This window comes from Nymphalis io, chromosome Z, assembly GCF_905147045.1.
Source record: "Nymphalis io chromosome Z, ilAglIoxx1.1, whole genome shotgun sequence".
NCBI classification, from domain to species: Eukaryota; Metazoa; Arthropoda; class Insecta; order Lepidoptera; family Nymphalidae; genus Nymphalis; species Nymphalis io.
In genome coordinates, this window is record NC_065918.1 from 9,965,314 (window position 1) to 9,988,854 (window position 23,541).

At 30.7% G+C, this 23,541-nt stretch overlaps 1 protein-coding gene across 8 annotated transcripts in view; it reads left to right on the plus strand.

Annotated features, from left to right (window-relative positions):
* The window catches only part of LOC126780449 (disco-interacting protein 2), a 64,061-nt gene that overhangs the window by 15,701 nt on the left and 24,819 nt on the right, over positions 1 to 23,541 (plus strand). For 3 of the 8 annotated variants that reach the window (XM_050504941.1, XM_050504944.1, XM_050504943.1), the window contains exons 2-3: positions 3,542 to 3,619; positions 5,751 to 5,864. In XM_050504941.1, coding sequence (XP_050360898.1) covers positions 3,542 to 3,619; positions 5,751 to 5,864 — 192 coding nt within the window. Of the gene's footprint in view, positions 1 to 845; positions 1,034 to 3,541; positions 3,620 to 5,750; positions 5,865 to 15,730; positions 15,886 to 19,340; positions 19,422 to 23,541 lie in introns of those variants that run through there. The other 5 variants (XM_050504942.1, XM_050504949.1, XM_050504948.1 and 2 more) reach the window with 4 other exon arrangements.

The window sequence follows — 23,541 nt, forward strand, 5'->3', positions numbered from 1 at the left end:
ATTCAGTGATAGCTTACATCGAAAAGCTAAATATATTTATGACTTAACTTGGTGACTGTACATCTTTTGATATTTTATTATGGTTGCAATACTTTTAAAGCCAATATATTGTTTGGGCTACAAACAACAAATAATCAAATGGAGAGACAAACAGTTGCATATAATGAGGCTATAAAATCGGAAGTCACTTTAAAATTCAGGTCAACTACCATGAAAAATACTACAAACAATAGATGTCGCTTATATTCCTCGTAGCGGATAATCGGCTTAAATACTCGGTAATAGAAAACGATTTCATTTGTAACGAGAGAAAGATATTTTAAAAAATTAATCTAAACGTGATTTCCTTAGCCTACACTTTGTAGGCTAAAGAAAACTCATAACGCAGCCAGATTATTGCTACATTTATATACATTGTAATTACTATGTACATGTACGTTTTACAGTCACTACCGTCATTGCACAAAACAACAGCAACAGATAACATATTCAATGGACCGGTCGCCTTATAGGGCTGTCTCGATTATTGTAAGTTATCATTTCTACTGATGGAACACAATTGTGACACTATTCGAAGAAATTGGTTCGATGATTCATTCCGTGGAATCATTTTTGATAATATTCCGTTATTATTTTTTTTTTTCTTGTTACATATTAATATAAACTTATTATTTTTATTTGTGCATTCTGAAGTTAATATAGCTCGCAAGATAAACATTATTTAATTGTATAAGTCCCTGTCTTTGATTTTAATTTATAAGTACTTTGAAATCTCGAAAGTTGGCAGTACTGCGGAAACATTCCAATTAATAGAATCTATAATTCTGCTACAGTGACTAATTAACCACAAGCATGGAAGAAGTGTCTCTCTGTACTTATTAAAATCATTCTAATACTGTAAATTTATTAAGTGATTCTAATAAAGTTTAAACTTGTATAAACATAAGTAACTTTATTTTCTTGTGTAAACGTCGCGGTGTTGTAATCTGTAACTTTATACTGTGATGCAAACAGCTTTATGAGGAATACGATTGTAAGTAATATACAAAAGTTATATCCATGTTGTAAGGTACAGGATAGTTAAAGGAAAAAAATAACAATAATAAATGTCATTTAATATTGTCCGCCGATTTTTATTGAATAGATAGACAAAAGCTAATACATAAACATATAACTTAAACCACCAACCATAAAAACATGCGCTGTTAAAAATTATTTAACAATTAAAACACGTCGTATATCACTACTCCACAATTTGCCTTTAAATATTTAATATAATTTAAGGGTTTTTCATGTCTGTTAAATGTATTGTTTGTACTTCTGTGATTGGATATAAAGTTAGTATTATTTTAAATACCTTATACGATATAAGATAATAACATATAAAACCATTGTTATTTATTATTTATTTGTTTTACAGTTTTACAATTAATATTAGAATTAAAATATACAAAATTCAGATTCGTAGTTTGTGTAAAACACTTAAGCATGTAGTGCATTATTATAAAAATAGTAGGGACAACTTATAAATTTAACTTACATAACCAAAGATAAAATATTACATAAATATAGCCAGAGAGAAATAAAAAAAATCAAAAACAGGGATAAAAAATATCTTAAATGTTGGACTAGTGGACCTAAGCGAATTTGTTCTTACATAACATTATTATTACTATTACAAAAAATAAATAGAAACTGATAAATCGGTTAATTAACCTCTAAAATATTGGAGGTTGAATTAGAACGTTAATAACGTAATAAAAATGGGAGCTTGATTGATTGCACGACGCGCGTTAATTTTACACAATTTCAAACTTATTTATTCCTTGTTCCCCCATAAAGAATATCCTTAAAATGTTCAATGAAAAATAAGAAAAACGTTCAAAGGATAACTTATCCCGAAAAACTCTCAAGAAATTGAAGATCTATAATAAAATATTTGGTAATAGCAACAGAAAAAGTTAAAGTCATAGTTTTATAGATTTAAATACATAATATAAAATGCAAACATATTGAAAAATACAATAAACTACATAAGTACAAATCAAAACATTGAAGTGGAAAGCATGAGTTGTTTTACATACTTAAAACATTTATGATAGGTTATTTATTATTATAATTTTAATCAAGAATTCCAGATACTTACGGTAACAATAATAAATGTTTTCCGAAAGAAAAAAAAAGTATTGTTATTTTATTTGGACTATAGTAGTCTTATCTTTAGAACTTGTCGAGATAAAACGATTAAAACATTCACTTATATCGAACAAACGAATTTTTTCTTAGATTTGACGTGGAAAATGTCATTCCAGTGATTTAAAACGTATATGGAATTTCATTATGATTTTACTATTTATCTAGTTTAAGTATTTATAAGTTTCCTATGCATAAGGTTATGTCTTATTTCTTACTACATATTGAATATATAAACATATTAATTATACGCTATAGATTGCTCGAAGTAGCGTCGCGACTAGTCTGAACGATAGTGTTAACCAATAAAATAGTGGCCAAGCTTCATCCAGACGTAGCGAGTTAGCAAAACTTGTGTATACGTGTACCAAAGTAATTGTTTATTTAACATATCATCAATAACTAATTCATATATAAATCTTAATTATATTATTTTTCACTGTTATGTTTAGTGGTACAAACATCGATTATATATGGTATCGATAAAATGTCATCACTGTGCGGATAAATAAAAATTTAATACAAATAAGTATACTTATTTCATTATTATTATTAATAATTATAATAAATACGGTTTCCATTCGAAGTGACGTTATCTTATTCTATTTACAAGATTTGTATTTTCATTTCGGCAGAGTGCAAGAAATGCAAATTGTGTATCAGCTCGATAACTATCGCCAGTAAGGTCACTAAGTTGATTTGTTACAAACATCTCTGTTCTTGAAAAATGTCCTCACGATGTCACTATCATTTAATTAATATAAACTGAAAATGACGTTAATATACAAATATTCTTAGCTCTGGTTTTTATAAAATCGAACAATGTATTTGAATATTTAAAATAATAATATTGTGCAGTCTTTATGTGCTATCAACAAAATAAGTCTTGTTTTGGGATATAAGGACTCTTCTGTATGTTTTCATTAGTCGGTCGACGAGACAAGAAAGTGAGCAATGAAATTGATAGATCAAAGGAAACTCGTGCCAAGCGATTTCTCGTTACTAGTTTTTTGTTAAGAATAATTTCGTATTTTAAATTCTTTTGCAAGTTTATTGTATCGATAATATAAACTAGAGAGTCAGTAGCTGTAATTATATACTTAAAATAAATATCTTTATATATTAATGTGTAAGTTGTTGTCATATAAGCGAAGGAACTGCTGTTTAAATATTTAATCACATATTATGTTATAGCCAAAAATTTTTTAATAAAAAGTTACCTTGTCTTGAAAATTCTGTGTTGATCATATTTTAAAGAATTCTTTAGAATACTCGCTTCGCTTGATGTTATATAATGTTTACAATATTCAATGTCGCCTCAGAGCTGATGCATGGTTGTCTTTCACAGGTGACATCACACAAAAAGGTTATGAAAAGAAGCGTACACGACTTCTTGCACCGTACGTCGCACAACATCAGCCCCAAGGTAAGGTGATATTGATGTTCAATGATGCAAATAATCGCTTCTAACACTGTTGCCTGAACTAATCGTAATAGGTATGTTATTCTTGACCCGCGAGTACTGGTTTTGCTTCTAAATTCTAATTATTTATACTTAATTGATGACGTCACATGATAAACGAAATATCTCCAGTACTTACGAGTCCAAGGTCGCGACAAAAGCGTTGCCGGGGTCAAGTGTCAATTGGTCGCCGTCGATGAATGCTGGACACTCGCGAAACTATCGGAACCTTAGCGTCTCAAGTCTTATTTCACCAACGAGGGTCAAACGAAGAGGCCATCTTGAATCTGTTCTCCGATTGTTCAAAATTAGAACACGCGTACATTGAACCATCATAAACTATATTTAACATTACATTTTATTATAATATCTTGTCATTTGTCAGAACGGATATTTTAACATCAGTTCTAGTTAAATTAGTCTAAAAACACGTTTATGTTTTTATAATTTTAATTTGATTGCTAACATTATTGCCATTGTTACATTGACGTTGTAACTTGTAATGCTCCGGTAGTAGAAATCATTTAAATAACGAGGTCGACCTTCGCTCTCACGCGGTGTAAAAAAATCTGTCGGTGGAAATCTAAACAATTAATAAACGAGGTCCAGCGTTCGTTGATTACGATAGTATATTCATTTTGTACATGTGTACTTTTATTTTTTATTTTATGGTTTAGATAGTTGGTGACCCCACACGCACGACAACCACACTTTATCATCACGGTACTGTATCATCGTAATGGCACGTAATGTTACACTAGATACCTGGCACTCATTAATGGTTCAGCTTTGTGCTTGCAGTGCAACTCGCGTATAAATACAAACCATAATTGTTAAAACCTTGGCCCGAGGTGAAACGTGATGAGGTGCGTATAGAATTATGCCGGCTGTTCATTTATGACTCTATGCGAAATTTTAATATTTTCGCGTTCACTTTTCTGATATCGTTCGAATAACAGATACACGTTTTCTTAAAAATGTTTAGTATTTTTGTTTTTAAAAACTACCTATAGACAGAACTGTTCAAATGAAACCAATCAAATATTTGATGTATTATTAATATCTTACAATATCAATGTAACTAATGTGAGGAAAATAAAATTAATGTAATATGAAGAAAAACAAAACATATGAAAGCCGCGAAGAAGTTATAACAGCTAGATTATAGGCATCGATTAAAATATAGACAAAATATTTTCAAAGTTTTTACCAGATATAAAAAGCTAAATACATTCTAAAAACAAAACAAAGTTTATACGTTATAATTGTTTTGATCAAATTAAATACATACATTGAAAAAAAATCTATAGTAAGACGAAAATAGTATAAAACTAATTCATTTCTCATTGTTAGCACTTGAGTCACAGCCGTGTCATTGTTTCGAATTGTTACTGCCTATTTAATCAGTGCATTATTGTAGTCGCCATTTTGTCTGCCATTCGAGACTTGTTATTATAACGAATTATTTAGTACAGAAGTAGCGTTATTAAAAAATAATAGTACTCCTAAATTTACTAGTATATATTTAAAACATATGTTATTAACATTATTTTAATATTGTAATGGCAGTTAGTTTAAATATTAGTCTTATGAGATAAGAGTATGCCATTATGCCATAAGCGTATTGATCGCTCACCTCTCAAAATGCCAGCCTTTAGGTCGACCATTTTCGGGCCTGCATTGCGCCACCTGATAACGTCCTCACCTCGGCCCTTATCGGACTTTGAGGTCGACGAACTTTTATAATAATCTGTTGCGCAACGAAAAACGTCCTAAGTTTTAAATATGTATAATATTAAAATAGAAATAATAGAAGTAAAAGAGTATTTCAATACATACGTGCGAACATATCGCATTATCAAAACATCTCATGCCGATGACTTTTATATGAGATAAAATGCAATATGTACTTGCAACTATATTTTTTAATAGACGTTATATTTTTTTTACATAAAATGCGAATGACATTTGACCCATTCCATGGCTATGTTCAATTACAAAAACATATGAAGCTTCATCGTTATTATATAAAGAAGAACAAACTGTATAGAAAGGTTCTCTAAACGATGTTCAGGCGTTATCATATATTATACAGCAGGCAATCAGCCGCTTCGTGGTCCGCGTGGAGACGGCGGTAGCAGCCGACAACATACAAGAAACCGACGGACGCATCGACGAGTCACTCACAATGAGAAGAGATACCATTCAGGTATCTAAGGGAATTAAGATTGGTAGTTGCCACTTATACACATATTATTACACTTCAAAAAAACAAACATCAGTCATCATTGCTTATCACAAAATCTTCTTTTTTATTGTAATTAGTGGTAAGTTTAAGAGTTTGCAAATGTTTTTACTTTTGTAATTTTTAATAATTAGCCAAAATAAAATCATTTAAATTACTGCAAGGTTAAATTATAATTCATTCCTACGTAAAATTATGCATATATTTTTAATCTATCTGCGAAAAGAACACAAAAAATCTTTCTCGTCACGGGCTAGATTATACTATTTTAATAAGCTGTGAATCGAACCTTAGTTGCTACTGTAATAGTTATCTAAAGAACATTATGGCATAGTTCAGATAAATTTGTTCAGTCTTAAGACAAAGCTTAACATAAAACCTAACTACTACTATTTCAACTTGAGTTTCCTTTGCTTAGGTAAACTAAGATAATGACACCAACAGAAAACATTAAAAGAGACCTTGAATATGTATCGGCACTAAATTGTCGCATGTAAATGCGTTCCGCTTTGTAGAGCACGTGAGGTAACGCTTTTTGTCCGATGTCACTGTAATAGCCCCCCAGTTTAAATGACCTGTTAACAATTTATCTACCCACATAATTATCTGAACTTATTGTACTGCTATATAACGGCGAGTGTAGTGTATATTTTTGGTCCCTAAATCTAATTGTTATTTAAATATAAAAGTTCTTAAATTGTTTCGATATTTATGTTATTTGTTAATCTGCAATAGTATTATTGAATTCCATTCAGCGTGCGCTGACCCCTTGCAGTCACTTAAATGCTTTGTTAAATTGAACGAGACCTAGCTGGATTTATCGGTTTTCTTGAACAATGTTATAGCACCTTCAAACAAGTCGAATGGTGAGCCTTTGTTTATCATGCTTTCAATTTTAATCTGGATCGAGAAATCTTTTTTATTTAGTACTAGCGATTCGCTCGCGTTTTCGTCCGTGTTATAATCGAAAAACCAGTTAGAGGGTTAACCCCTCAAAGGCCAGAATATGTTAATTATGTCATATTTTAGCTGCGATAAAGCGCGAAGAGGTAAAAATATTATCAGGCACACAACCTCTCTTATTTATGATATAAATGAGATTATTATTATTCTAGTAATTAAAGAAAAATGGATATACTGAACTATTGTAATACATCCTTATATAATATATTAGGTGTAGTATTTCCGTTTGCTAGGACAACGATATCTTTGGCTTGACTTACACGTAAACATGCTACATATAGTTGCCGTGGGTAAAGTAAGTAATAAAAAAATTACATCCCTTCTAATCTAATGGAACTATAAATAAGAATAAAATTAAATAAAGAATAAAAGTATTATCAAGAAACTGAAATATAGAAACACATAATTAAACAAGCGTTAGTCATAAAAATAAAACCCATTGACCAGCAATTAATTTCCTATTAGAAAGTAAATAAGCTTAAAAACGCACAAAATTGGTGTTATGGTCGATTTCTCCAATAAAATATAATTGATCTCGACTAATGGTGGAAGACAAATAAACATGGCGCGGTCAACCACATCCATGCTCACGTTACGGGCCTATTCGACTTGTGTTTTTGTGAGATGTTTTGTGTGTCAGTAGAACGCACTTGCTGGCATTCATGGACTTAAAACGAAAAAGCACTAATAACAAAACCTAACCTCAATACGCGGCAATTTTTTAATTTACCCCACTTACAAATTGTATGACATAATTTTTCTTAATTGCTTATTACAATGTGGTCGTGGTTATTATATTGGAGGTATATGGTTAGCTTGTTAAATTGCGTAATATAATCACTTTATTATTTTAACATAAGAGTTTGTTTCCCAATAAATGATTAATTAAAAATCAATAAATATTTAGTTTATTTACGTGTAGGATTAATCATATTTGTATGTTTGTATGTGATGTCGCCTTATAACAAATATTGATATACCAACTAACGATGTTTTAATATCTGGCTAACAACAAAATTATACATCGGATATTGACAAAAAGCAACTGTTTACGCTGCGCTCCAATACAGTCTTTGTGTTAGAGCGGGACGCAAACAAGTTATCGAGAATACATACAGAAATACATAAGCAATAGTGATATGAAGTGAGTCGAAAACTAATGATATTTTACTCAGGAACTTAATATTATTACCGATCCATCGAGACAGTTTTCCACCAGCGACACACCGGTAGCGGTGGGGGTGGCGTCGGCGGGCTTAGGGAGCATGCGGGTTGTGCAAACAGAAACATAGGTTTGCTTTTAAAATGTAGCATATTATAACAGGCTATTTTTGGAACGTAAATTGTTCACACTGATCTATAAAAATAAATACTATGATAACAATACAGACAGCCTACACAGTTATTTTTAAATTGTTCATTTTAAAGCAAATTATAAATTTATAAATTGTAAGAATAAATGACTTTCGCTATAAATAAAAACCACAGACTATCTAACAATAATACTGAAGAAGTGTTAGTATAAAAGTGGAGTTGGTGTATAAAAATAATTTTCCTTTATATTTCTTATTGTTATGAAACGGTAACGACCTGTTAAGGTAAGGTAAGGTCAGCAAGTTTTATAAACTTATCGTTAATTACAAAACGCTTCCTATTCATAATTAGGGATTTGAGCATAGCGTTTTGTATACATATTTCTTCCTTTACAATATACATCTTTTCATTTACATTTTGTTTAAAAGTATTTTTTTTGTGAACGAATATGGAAAAAAGCATCGTTATGGATCACGTTGAATATTCTGGCAGAACTTATATTATCTTATCATACTTTATCTCTAACGACCTGTCCCACTATTGCTTGTTTATTTAACAATCTAGTTTTTATCTAACGGTTATTATTATTAAAGTGTCCAGCTGGCGTATTGTAAATAATTTAATTTATATTTGTCCTAACACAATAATTAAATTTTCTATAAATCTAGATTGCTGTCATTTTTAGACTGAAACTTTACTTTACTGAAAGTTTTACTTTGTCAATCATAAAATATGTATGTGTTCTTTGTCTCTAGTATAAATTAAAGGTTAAGTGGAAAATATTATTATGAAGGTAATTTCTCTGTTTTTATTTAATTAAAGCTGCTTAACAGTTAATCTTGCTCGATAAAGGTACTTTAAGTGCTCTCGAGTCAGATGCTATAAAAAATCACAGCAAATAATTGAAACACATCATAATAGCACGCGAAACCACAGTAAATTAGTGCAGCATCTTATAGTAAGCAAAATGTTATCTTTTTAATTATATATTAACTAGTTAAAGATCGTGGTTTTTCTTTTATGAAATTGTACCTGTGTCATAAAAGATATTAAATAAAGTCTATAAAGTTTATTTTGGACGTAACATCAAGAAAAACACAATTAATTTATTTTCTACAAATTTATTTCGTTATAATCATTATATAGTAGATGAAAAGGTATCCTAGATATGTATAATGAACAGACGAGTTGGTTCCTATTGTTTTATTTTTTATTATTTGAGGTAATATAGTAAGAAGTAACTGAGGTTCATACCTTTCGAAGTGAGACTTAATATGTAAGTTGTATTAGAATGCCAGATGAGACTGCATTAATTTTATTGTAAATTCCGTTTATTTAATATCTAAATCCTTTTCGCATTATCTATACTATCTGTACTGATATTATAAGAGGTAAAGTTTGTGAGGTTGTAAGGGGCAATCTCTGGGTCTACTTAACCGATTTAAAAAAATATTTTACCAGTAGAGAGCCACATCATTTGTGAGTGTCATAGGCTATATATAAACCCGAAAAATGAAAAGACTTTTTCGTAGTAATGGGATTTGCAAAGTAACTCGGAGAAAAAACGGTCGAAAGAAAACGTTTCTTACGAACACGACCTTAGCAACGACAGATATATGATTGAGTTCTAAAGAATAGTTGTAGAGCTTGATTATGCCTACAAAAAAGTCTGCGACAGCATATATCTAACATATTTATAATAGTTTTTTATATTAAAAATTTTATTTACCAAGGAAATTTTATTTAGATAAAATTCATTTTTTACAGTTTGTGTTTTGGTTGCATAGTTTAAGAGATAATTTAAAATATCAAACACGCGAGACAATTTTACTAATGTTCGGCCAATCAATCACAAGTTGAAAATGTTTACCGCCCAACGAAGTGGGCACGGGTCTGCTAGTTAACTAGTCAATAGTTAGTATTTTATTTTTATAAAGACTTATTTTTGTAAATATTTTTCACCAAATAAACAGTTTTCTCCGTAATTTTAATCACATTCTTATATTTATATTTTATTTCGTGGTAGTTACCACACACTCATCACGTATTCTACCGCTAAACAGCAATACTCAATATTGTTTTTTCCGGTTTGAAGGGTGAGTGAGCCAGTATAACTACAGGCATAAGGGACATAACAACTTGGTTTCCAAGGTTGGTGGTGTTTTGGCGATGTAAGGAATGGTTAATATTCCTTACATCGCCAATGTCTTTGGGCGGTTGTGACCACTTAACATCAGTGACCCATTTGCCCTTCCGCCTACCAATACCATAAAATCGTCCTTGTATTGTGACGTATTATTTCTAATATTTTCCATTTAAATCATATTATTTAACATTATATTATATGCTTTGATATTAAAACAATTTAAAAAGTAAGCTCTCGTAAATTTCATTCATATTGTAAATTTTTGATCAACAAAGAGTAATTGTTTGCCCTACGTAACTATGTAAATTTATTTCGTGACAAAATAATATTTTTACGTGATTCAGTTAACAGTTACAGGAAAATTCAACAACGAAACGCGTTCCAAGTCAATATTTATTTTTAAATTTGATTCTTATAGTTGACATCAGATGCCCATCGCATTCATGGTGTCAATAAAATGTTCTATTTATTGTTATTAGATTACCAATGTAGTCTCATTGAATCTATCTCATTGAAGCAAGACTTGTCTTATCAAGTGTCTCGTAATCACGTATATACAATTAAACACTAGACGCCGTCTTGATAAAACAATTTTATCTCTGAACTGGTTCTTGTAATGTCGTATTAAGTATGCGATTAAAGTTAATTAATTTCATGTTTATTCTTATTCATTAAAGGCAAATATTTACCTTTATAGAAAATTTCATAAAACAAGACAAAATAAATAAAACCACGCACAACACACCCACACACACACACATATATACACTCCAACCTTAAAGTGGCTACTACCAATCTGACGAGTCCCTTTTAGACTTGTATCCGTTTGAAGCACGTAGTTAAACTGGACTCTCTTTTTTATATCACTTTTTTGTATTGATTTTGTAGTTAGGCGTTGAATATTTTTTATACTATTTTATATATAGTTATTCTGGCATGACGTTTTGAATGGACTAATGTGTTAATGTTTTATTCGATTTTATAGTTTCGGTTCCGGTTTGGCTTCTAGTATATTATTGTGGCATTTTCTAAATGAATGTTTTTGTGTTACAAATTACGCATACTTTTCACTAGGCACGATTTTAATAATATTATTTTTCTCCGTCTGTAATGCACTTTTTACCTAAATATAAGTTAGTATTTATTATGGGCTAGAATTTTTATCGCATATAATATAGCAAATCGTTAAACTTATTCTGAATGGTTAATTTATAAGAAAGCGGGGTCGGTTGTATTTAAAAATATGAATTTTAAGATTACTTGGGATGATAATCTAATAAATCTAAAGAAAACTGGTACAGCTATTGAATCTCGATCTATAGATAAATCTATAAAAGAGAAATTTAGTTCAGTCTATTTGTAGTCGCTCAATGCTTCTTTACGGCGGGCATTTTATAGAAGCATTAAATATAAGTAGTAAAGGGTACACACAGTACTTATAATTTATTCAGCATTCGGTAATATTCGCTTTTAGCTACCGCATATGAACATCCTCTTTACAAAAGCACCTTCATAGTTCAACTGCACTACCATCTAGAGTCTAGCATCTGGAGTCATCAATTGTTGTTGTTGTTGAATATGATGATGAACAATCGTAGTAAAGCTAATTTACGTAAGAAATATTTCTATCTTTACTTATATCTTTATTTATATAGACGGATTCGACGAAAATGTAAGTACCTATTTACACAAAGTTAAATTTCTTTGTCGTCTGGATTGGCTTTTAGCCAGAAAACTTGGATGTTTGAATGGATGAAGAAATAAAATCTTAATATATAGAAATAAATTGTGTGTATATACCACCATAGAAATTATTTTTTAATATTTTAGACTGCTTAATAAAAATAATCTTAAATTTATATAGCTTTCCTTTTAATATCAGCCATGCTGTCGGACTACGATGTTGGATAGATTTATGTTTGTTACAAAGATTGAGAGCACTGTAGGTACCCTCGAATTGCTCCCGCGGAAGTTGAATTTTTCAATTAGTTCGGACTTCATTTTATAACCCTTATTTACCCGAGATACAATTTATATCCAATACATGATATATAGTATAATGTCTTAAATAATCTTCAGCAAAAAATATTTGATGTTCAAATAAAGCACCCTTGATATATATATATATATTATTTATAAATAAAAGTACGAAACTATTATTGAGTTCAAATTAATAAATATAAAAACCATAAATATAAAACGCAACGTCCCCATTGACTGACCAGCTGTAGATACACGTATCGTTATCTTTGATATTTTATAGAGACTTTCTATTTGAAAAGGATTTTGCGATATTTTGAATTTAAAGAAGGAGTTAATCAACCGCTCGTCAACTTGATACCAAGACGAATTTATATAGTTTAATATTTTTGAAATTAGACCATCGCGTCTTGCTTAAAACGCAGTAATATGTTTTTTTTTTTAACTTTACGTGGGTAAACCCGCGACGTTTATTTTATCAGTGCTATGAATCCGCAATTGTCTTTATATTCAAGTCAGTAGGTTAAGTTATATATTTCCTGTGATTCAGTCTTTTCAACTTAACAGATCAAAATAAACATAATCATGTATATATGTGTAGGTATATATATAAATATATATGTAATAATTTTAGTTGAACGTAGTATCTCTTTGAAGTTAGGCAACGAAAATTATATTTAAATTAGAATGAATGTTTGTGATTACTGCGGATGTAAATATCCGCAATTTTGTTCAGATTTCCAGGGATGTGTATTTTGTTAAGCATCTGTTGAAATATAAACCAACCTTCATTTGAAAATATTTTATTCAATATACAACATATAAGAATATATCATTGATCGATAATAATATTATGCTTTTCACATTTTAACAGGTTTTATTTCATCACTTTACTTTCTATGCATTAAAATCTTCGAGTTCTTGTTAAAAGTACCAGTTAATGCGTGGAATTAATACTACAAAAGCAATAGAAAATATATTTGGAATTTATAATTGTTTGCAAATATCTGCTATTGTTTTTTTTTAATTATAGATGCTATGCATTATACAAATGTATATATTGTTTTCATAGGAAGTTAATCATCTTATAACAATACAATTGTATCTACTATGTTTATTTAAAATTTCCTAAATTATGTTTTAATTAGAGTTAAGGATATAATTCTTTCAAAATAGCGCATATAACAATTTCTATAAAAAGTTAAAAGATTTTTTATCTCAATAGTTAAAATATTTTTTAATGTTCGAATATATAATGCCCAATTAGCATTATAATATTTACAAAAATATTTTCGTCATGGAATATCTTTTGAATCAGGGTGATGTATTTTTTATTGAACGCCCACATCATCGACTATCAATGGCTCTTTTCAGATTACATGCCAGTGAAATGTCAATGGCTCCACATTTGTACTCGTAATACCCCTAACAAGTAGCCTTTTGAACGGGTATATGTCTTTTTTAACATTTTCTGTTAGAATATATTTTGAATTAAAAAGGAATAACTATTTCTAACTATTATGAACTCATAGATTTGTCCGAATTCTAATGTATTCTTTAAATTATAATGTTTATTTTATTATTAGTATAAAGTGATATCTCAGGCATTATGGGGATTATGTTCAATAGAACGAAACAAAGTAGTTTGAAATAACTAATAATTATATCAATTCAATATTCCTAAACCCTAATTTTTAATTATATTTTATTGCATCTCATTTGTCTTAGAAATCCGGAACATATTACTATACCCATCAATATTTCGAGTCTTCTCGACCAAATATTAAAATGAAAAGTTATCGAAATTGACTACATTAATACTATTCATTCTTTCTAAATTCGAATGATACCGTATCTATCGCGGTGTAAATCTATTTGTGTCACATTCTAATCTAAATCTGAAAAAGGGAAATCCTTTGAAATATGCCAATGAATAATTTAACGAAACATTTTGACAATATAAAGCGATTAAACATTGAAATGGAAATCCTTAATAGGCGGTTTGTCGATTGCTATTTGGAACTAGTGAATTGTTTGAATTCGATCATTCTGACATCGGAAACAGTATTGTTTTATATAAACAAGTAGATATCGAAACGATTTTAGAATAGTCTAGGACATTTATCGGTAATATTTTAAGTTTTTGACTCAAAAAAATTACAATGTTTTTTTTTCTTTCTAATTATATCCTCCGGAAAAAATTCAATAACGACTCCCAATCTCAAAGACGCAACGCAGGAGAAATAGTAATACACAAAATATGTGCACAGTCATAGTCCGATAGGATGAGATACAATTAAGACCAATGGGTGTGTACTTGATTAGCGAGGCCAAGAAGAATAGTAAATTAACCTCGACTTCCTAAAAAATTAAACTTTTTTGCTCGACTAACACAACGCGGCAGTTTTTTTATGACTTTGTTGAAGGTAAACTTGACAAAACTATTCTATGCCTCTGAGGATACACAATGTAATGTGATAACACTATCCACTACCATGCGCGAGATGGCCGCACCTTTGCTTTCATTACATTCTAAGCTTAATCATGTTCTTTTTTTAGTCGTTAGCTTCGCCCATCGTAACTTCGCCTTGGTGACAAATTGTATACGCAGGCTTTATTAATAATAATAATAAATAATTTATGATTTATTTTAATTACATTTAATACAGGTAATTTAATGTACAGAAACTAGTTCAAATAAAATATTAATAATTAATGGTAATAAGTGGCGAGATGGTAGTAGCACGTGATTGGTGAAAATTAAGAGAATCCAATCCCTAATTTGTTTACGTTTATATCATTTAACAGCTTAATTTGTGTATGCTATTTGTATTATGTGCATTGATATGAAATGAATAATGAGCTTGCATTTATAATTTTTATGGGATAATTATTTATACCGACATTAACGTAGTGAATTTTAATATAACTATTTTTCTGTTTCTTATTTTTTTTATTCAAGGAAAATTTCTATCTAAATGGACTAGGGTCTCATTTGCACCTTGTTAGTTGCTGCTGGAGTATGGAGCTCCCCAGTACCAGCTTCTTCCATTTGGCCACATTCAACGTAGAGCAGCTCGAATTGTCGACGATCAAGTTCTTTTCGATAGGCTTAATCCTTTGGATCTGCGTAGAGATGTTGGATTACTTACTTTATACTTCACCATAAAGAGAAAAAAAAATACAAAACATGGATACAGCCTATATAAAAGCAGGATCCAATTTTGGCGACCTTTTACGTAGTGATCTCTTCCAGGCAACCAACACTCTGTATCTTTCACGAGATATGCCCTGAGGAATTGTTTGGATTAGTCCTGGCTGCTGAATTACACCAGACATCGCGTTAGAATTCTAAATTTCATCCTTATCACCACGATGTGTGAAAATCCACAACAGTGCGATTTTTAATGCATTGCCAACCACAGAGTGGTTGTGCAAGCTTTCGTCGGCGAATTTTCCGAATGGATATGACATAGAAACCTTCAAGAAAAGAGCGTTCTCATTTCTTAAAAGACGGCAACGCACCTACAAGCCCTCAGGTGTTGCAGGTGTCCATGGACAGTGGTTGTCACTTTCCATCAGGTGAGCCTTCTGCTAATTTGCCCCTTCTTACATAAAAAAATCCATACTTAAATATAAATTCGAAAGTAACTTTTTCTGTCTGTTACGTTTTCAAAGCTAAACCACTGAACCAATTTTGATAAATTTGGTACGAAGCAAGCTTGAACCCCAAGGATGGAAATAGGCTTTTTTTACCTAATAGCCGCTCTCTCCCTATAAAACGCGGGCGAAGCCGCGGGCAATACTAATGTTAAATCATTTTGTAAACTTACCTTAGAATGTGTAACATTTTTTTATAAGTTAAGTAATACATTCAATAAGCCTGTCGAGTAAATTAGTTATGTAAAATTAAACATCTTGATTAGGTGTAGCGGTATAATAAGATGGTAATGTATCGAATTTAGCAATTACTTCGAATCAATGATTTTGCTAATTGATTTGGATAATTAGCTTTTATAATTTTGATAAATTATACATATATTATTTATTTAATATATGGATAAAAATATTATTATAACAATTCGTGAAATTAGTGACTTAATTTATTTAAAAACTAAAACCTCTTTTTAGGTTTTCGTGATTCTAAAATATTGAATATTAAGAATTGACTTCTGTCATTATATCCTCTTGTTTTTATATCACTTTATCGGATCAAATTATCTTTCACAGTCGTCTGGCTACATGTATAGTATAGGTATGTATAGGTAGGTAGGTAAAGGTTGATTAAAAATATTTTTTAAAGAGTACGCACAATATGAGCATATCATATAAAATGGTTTTATGGGAAATAATAATAGGTTTAAATCTGTGTGTTGAAATTACTATAAGTTTGTATCTTTTTTGAAATCAAATATTTTATTCATGTAGGCTCTTGCGAACACTTTTGAAGGAGATTTGAACAGATTTGGATTTAAAGCAAAACTATGAAATGTAGATTCTACCGAGAAAAACCGGCAAGACTCAGTAAAATTTTTTTTCTCGTAGGATTTACTTTTCTAATTATACAAAAACCGCTTTACATAAATGTCTCACTTTTAACCGGCTTTTTATTATCTGGACCCAGTTAGATATTAAAATTGTGATGAAGCAGCACAACATTAACTTAATTTGTCCAAAGTTAATTACTGTTTGGTAGGAATAATAAGAAATTAAATTATAAGCCTTTTATATACATTATGCGTGTTATGTCAACACAGTCTGAAAGAAAATTGTCAGTCTGCATTCCGGGCGCTTTCCAAGCGAGCGTTGCTGAGACTGCAACAGATACACTAAAACTTTATGCGAAATGTTTGTAGATCTACAAAATGTTTACAATAAATTCCACGCTGGTATTTATTTCTTTATGCTTAATAAAAAACTTAAATTTATTTCAACAACATCTATGTATCTTTAAAAAAAGTACAGGCTAATATTTCGTAATTAATAAATAAACTAAGTAATCGCCGACTGAAACTGAAGTTGAATTCTATTATAAAAAAAATAATGATATAAATAAATTCACTGACAATAATACTTATAAATTATAAATACACCATAATAGACATCACTAATACATTGTTAGTAATAAGCAAGTTTAAATAGCAAGTCTAATTATTATTTTAGAAATTTTCTTTTGCGACCTACTATTCCTGTTTCATACGTAAATTACTGATTACCAATATTACCATAAAATAAGTAATTAAAAAGTTAAATTTGACTTTTATTTATTGTTTTTTATTTACTTAAATAGTCCATTTTAAACAGCTAATGAGCGATATTTGCTTTAAAACATGCTAAGATTACTAATAGTATTATTTATTCAACAAACTTTTCACGATTTACACAAATAACATATTTACTTTAATTTATCAACAAATACAATTAAACTCTAACAAAGACTGAAATGAATAGTAGTTATTGAACTAATTAACATAATCACTACTTATATTGTATTATATAACACTGTTATTTACTAATTATTTATTTAATCGGGTTGTTCGTCTGTGTGTTTTGCCATTACATGCCTAACAACGGCATTAGCACTTTTGAATTTTTTCTTGCAGATACCACAATGATAGTTATTTTCACTAGTAAAATGAATTTTGCGCGAATGTCGATAAAGACCATTATTCGAACCAAATAATTTACAGCAGAGGGCACACTTTGGTCCATCAGTTTTGTGCTTATATAAAATATGGCTCTGTAAAGCCGGTAATGAATTGAAAGAGCGACGGCACCAGTTACAATTTGTCGCGCTCGGAGGGTGTATAGTTGCCATGTGGTTTGATAAGCTACGACTACTCGTGAACGTACGCCGACATAATTCACAAGAGTTGTTCATACTTTCCGGATGTTTATATTTACTATGGTTGCGAAGAGCGAGCGCTGAATCGAATATCTTCCCGCATTCTTCACAAGGAGTCTCCATCTTGCTGCAGTTTAACATGTGACTGTTTAATAGCTCTATAGTTGCAAAGGTCCTATAACAAGCTTTGCATCGATTACTGTAGCGATGCATGTATCGTACGTGTTTTTGTAGACTCATCAGTGAAGGATATTCCTTGTCACACAAAGCACATTTTACCACGACCTGATCTTCGGGGTGCTTGAAAAGCAGATGCATTTTAAGTGAAGTAATAGTTTTATAAAATTTTCCGCATTGCAGACACATACGCGGAAAGTTTCCGATCTCTCCTTTATTTTTGTCACTCAATATGTCCTGTAAAACGGCAGTCGAAGATCGAAGGTGCTCGTCAATTATCTCAGAATCCAATCTCTCAACATCAACCTCTATGGTTGCGTCCATATTTATAGTACCATTTACTTTTACAACGGTATCTAAAATAAAAATCACTAGATGTCAATAAAGAAAAAAATTGGGATTTTTTTTTCGCTGTCAAATGTCAACTGTAAGAAGGCTTAAATAAAAATAAATTCATAATTTTAAGAAAAAAAAAGTTATGTACAGAAAAAAATGTAAACGTCAATTCGACTTTAAATTTTAAATAAAGATATTACTTTCAAATAAATAGTACTAATAAAAGAAGAAAAAAATATCGTGATCGGTAAATTGTGGTTGCGTGCGTCATAATTTAAAGGATTGATCCATTTAACCTATAAAAAATCTATGTGAACTTAGTTTGCAAGGTATGATACTTTAGCCAGGAACGACTGTGTAGTCGTTAAACCAGAGTAAGTTTAATCACCTGTCTCCAAAACTTTATATTTATTACGCCTTAAATAAAGGCGAAGCTGGTGGTTAAATTTACATGCATTTTAGAATCTTAAATGCTATTTTGTTAATAACTCTTATATTTCTTTCTTAAGGGCAATAATATAATGTATATATCCTCTACAAACCTATATATTTTTGAAAATTCAAACATTCTCCTACTAATAGAATCAATTCCAAATTTGAAATTGGTTCCTCTTTTGTGGCGTCCATATACCTGTGTGAGTGTGGTTACGTGTACGTGTGGTTCTTTATCGCGTCGCAGTGAGATCGGCCGCGGCGCTTCGTTCGCCGCCTGGAAGGACCAACAGACGACTCACGCGCAACGAGAGTCGCTACCACTCGGGTGAGTCATAACACTATAAAGAACCTATCGCTGTCCATGGACATGGTGATCATATTATTATATTATGTGTGATGTCATTCTTGTTAGTCTTTTGTTTCGGGCCTGTCTAGAAAATTTGAAATCCTTCTCGTTCTACTTACTAACATTCGTTTGCGTATATAATTTAGTTTTTTTCCTTATTGGTGTATAAATATATTCAAGGAGTTAAATTTATTGTTACTACTTTGTTTTATCATAATTAAAAATAATAATATATTTGTGATAGCTTTCACCATTACCCGTAGTAGTGGTATTTTTAAATGAGATCTTGCCGCACTTGTTTTCTAGGATTTAATAGTGAAATTTCACAATGACCTATACCATATTTTATGTATAAATAATATATTAATAAAATAAATAAGGGGCTAAGGCACTAATATTGTAAAATTGCAATACACCTTTTAAACTCGAAAAACATGTTTAATATCAAGCTGAGCCAGTTCTATTTCTATTTAAATATTTGTGTTAATACTTACTTTGCAAGGGGAACCGTTTATTTATTCGTTATTAATGCTTGTCGACCTTCAGATCACTGGGGGGGTAATTTAAATTATTTAGATTTCGATTATTACTTCAAAATATTTTAATTAACTTGATCTTAAAGAAAAAAATAAGTTAATAAAATATTATTTTTTGTAATTTTAGCGAATAAAAATTTCACAAACAAATACTCATTAAATTAATTCAGATACAGGTGTCAAATTATAACGAATTCAAGGCGTAACAAATACCTTAATGATATGATAAAGTGAACAACTGCATCGCAATTTCTTGCCGTAAAGATATTAAACTTGTACGGTCTAAATTTATTGTGTAAACTTGGCATAACTTATAGCTACAGGACCAAAATGTATCCTGATTATTCAAAGTAGTAATACACGGGTGTCTGTGTAGTCGAAAATGTGCCTTAATTTGCGTGTGCTAAGGCATAAAATACGGTTTACGTGGTGGTTTGTGAATATATGATTGGTGTTGGACTGTGGTAGTGCGTGGAACTCGAAAGCCAGTTCTCCGCGAGGCGACGTGTTGCGACCCCAATACGGCGAGTCAAAACCGAAGCCCAATTAAAGCATTAAGTATTGAAAAACAACGATAATGTCAAAACACTATAATCAAACTCTGAGTAAGTTCACGTGTCTTCGATAAATATAAGTTTAACAATTAATCAAAAAATTTATATGAAAGTGTATAAATATATTTACTTTTATATAAAAATAAACGCTGCCTTCTGAATATTTAATAATACCGAATGGCATTGGTATGTTGCGACTCTGTTTTATTTGTACTAATAAGGGCTGTTTGCTTATCACATGGTGTTCGTTTCTAGGGTTCCTTTCAAATCTTGCCATATAAAATATCCTACACTGAAATACGAGGTTCTATATGAGTAATCTAAAAAAGTTTTTTTTAATTTGTTAAGTTTAATTAGTTACGTAAAGTTTTAATAAGATTATAGTTTTCTTAATATACTTTTTATTTCAAATGAAGCCTCGTTTCATTAAAAAGTTTTTATTAAAGGCAATGCATCGTCCGCGTCTTTGTAAGCGTTCTTTAGACATGGAGATAATCTTTTTCAAATATCTCCAGGAAGCTAATTTATTTTCTGGGATAAAAATATTCCTCTAGTTAATTTAAGAAACAGAAACTTTTTAATAGATTTTGGCTACCTTAAAAGATACACTTGGCTATATTGGTGTTAGTTATTTGTACAGGAACGTCTGCGTCTCACTTATCACATATTCTACCGCCAAACAGAAATACATACTAAGTATTCTTAGGTTCCGGTTTGAAAACTAAGTAAGCAAGTGTAACTCTAGGCACAAGGGACATGACATTATAGTTCCCAATTTTGGTGGCGCATTGACGATGCAAGGTAAATAATCGTTATGACATCTTACAGCGGCAAAGTACATGAGCGGTAGCTACCCGTTAGTGAGGACGCTATGTGTCCGTTCGTACGTTGACCGACAATTCAAAAATGGCTAAACTGATTATTAATAAGGTAATTTCTAAGGTAGTCGTCGCATATATTTTTCTTTGACGAACAACAAAACATTTTTTTTTTCATAATAATTAAACCGCTTATTTGCTTTCGCGGTTCTATTCAGTATGGTAATAACATTAAAACTGATTTATATTTATTAAATTGCATTATATCTATAGAGATCGTACGATTCAGTAATTTCTTAGTTGTATAATGTAATGCTAATTATACTAACACTCACTGACGTTGGCCCACTTCTAGCTAATTTTAATTTAAATTATTTAACGTATACTATAAATCCTTATCATAACGAATATTTTATTTGTTTTATAAGTATTATTCAAATAAAATTTACCGTTTACAATTATGTGGGAAAGTAATTTTGATTGTCCAAAAAAACGTTTAAGAAAAAAGGTTAGAAAGAAGATAAGATTAGAGATAAAATGTATAATCGGTAACCATCCGGTATCTGGCCTAGGCCTTATTTTGTTATTCGGCGGGATACCAGATATTAAAAAAAAAAATATATTTTTTTTTCTTTAATAAACTGCAAGAAAATGATTTGAAGAGTGAGACAGATATCATAAAATTATGAAAATCAAATCAATTTTTAACTCTTGTTTGATATAAGAAGAGCAAGAGTAATAATAATTAATCACTATGTAATTTTAAAATTTTACTTAATACTCCATAACGCAATTCACTAAATAATTTTGAGCATTTAACTAATACTAAATTTTGGTGTGTAAAGATTAAACTCTCGGCATTTGATGGTAACAAGCGCTATCGCTTGTTTTCGTATACAAGCTTCTGAAAACAGTCTCTGGCTAAACTGTTGCAAGGAACTGGCAGCTACAGTCTGGCAAGCATTAGTGGGTCTACCGATCGCATACGCAGTACCTGTGCAACGCTAACTTGTCGCAATATACACCGTGACAACAGACCGAATATCCGGCCAAATAACTATCCGTTTCATCTTTAGTTTTAAAATATAGTTATTCGTTTATTACACACATACACACTGGTAACACACATAACCATACATAATGGTAATACTTATTAGGCCACTAATATGAATCACATATTAATGGCGTAATAAGTGTTTCTACTTATAGTACAATACAGTACAGATCAGTACGGCTAGATCATAATTATTGTTTTAAATTACAAATTGCAATGCAGTCTTCGCTTTACTATGAGACTTTCCAAAAAAACTTTATTTAATAATCTAACTCAAATTGTTAAAATAAAACAGCTTTCATAGCTCTTACTCGTAGTACACTCGCTTCAATGCTTATACTAAAAATTATAAAAAAAATATAAAAATATTAAACCGATTTCGGAATAACGACGACGTTTAAGTTGAATTTTTTCTTAAAATCATTCCATAAAGTACTAAAAAAAAGTAACGGCCTGTAAATCTCCCTCAGCTCCCTTAGGGGGTTAAGGGCTCCCCTCCATTTTTATAAGGAGAAGGTTTGGAGCTTACTCCACCACGCTGCTCTAATCCGGATTGGTGGATACACATGACAGATTTTTAACCGCCACGTGCAAGTTGCTCACAGATAAGCACGAGATTAATTATTAAGACAAATTAAACACAGGAAAATTAAGTGGTGCTTGTCTGAGTTTGTTAAGAATCACTTTTTCAAACTGAGCTATGACGGCTCAAAATCTTTTATATTTATATACATATAATTGACTGATTGATGTTGGAACGTAAAATTTTCATAAATATTGTAATATATTGAATATATTGACTTAAATTTGAATACTGTTACATATATTATAATAAAATCAGTCACAGACAAGGCACCAGTATTAATTATACATACACATACATTCACTTCCATTTCCCTATTATTATTTTTTATTTTTATAGAAAGGAAGGCGGACGAGCATATGGGCTCCCTGATTTTGGCATTGTAAGAAATGTTAACCATCGCTTACATCACCAATGCGCCACCAACATTGGGAACTAAGATCCTGTCCCTTGTGCCTGCAATTACACTGGCTCACTCACCCTTCAAACCGGAACACAACAATACCAAGTACGGTAGAATATCTGACGAGTGGGTGGTACCTGCCCAGACGAGC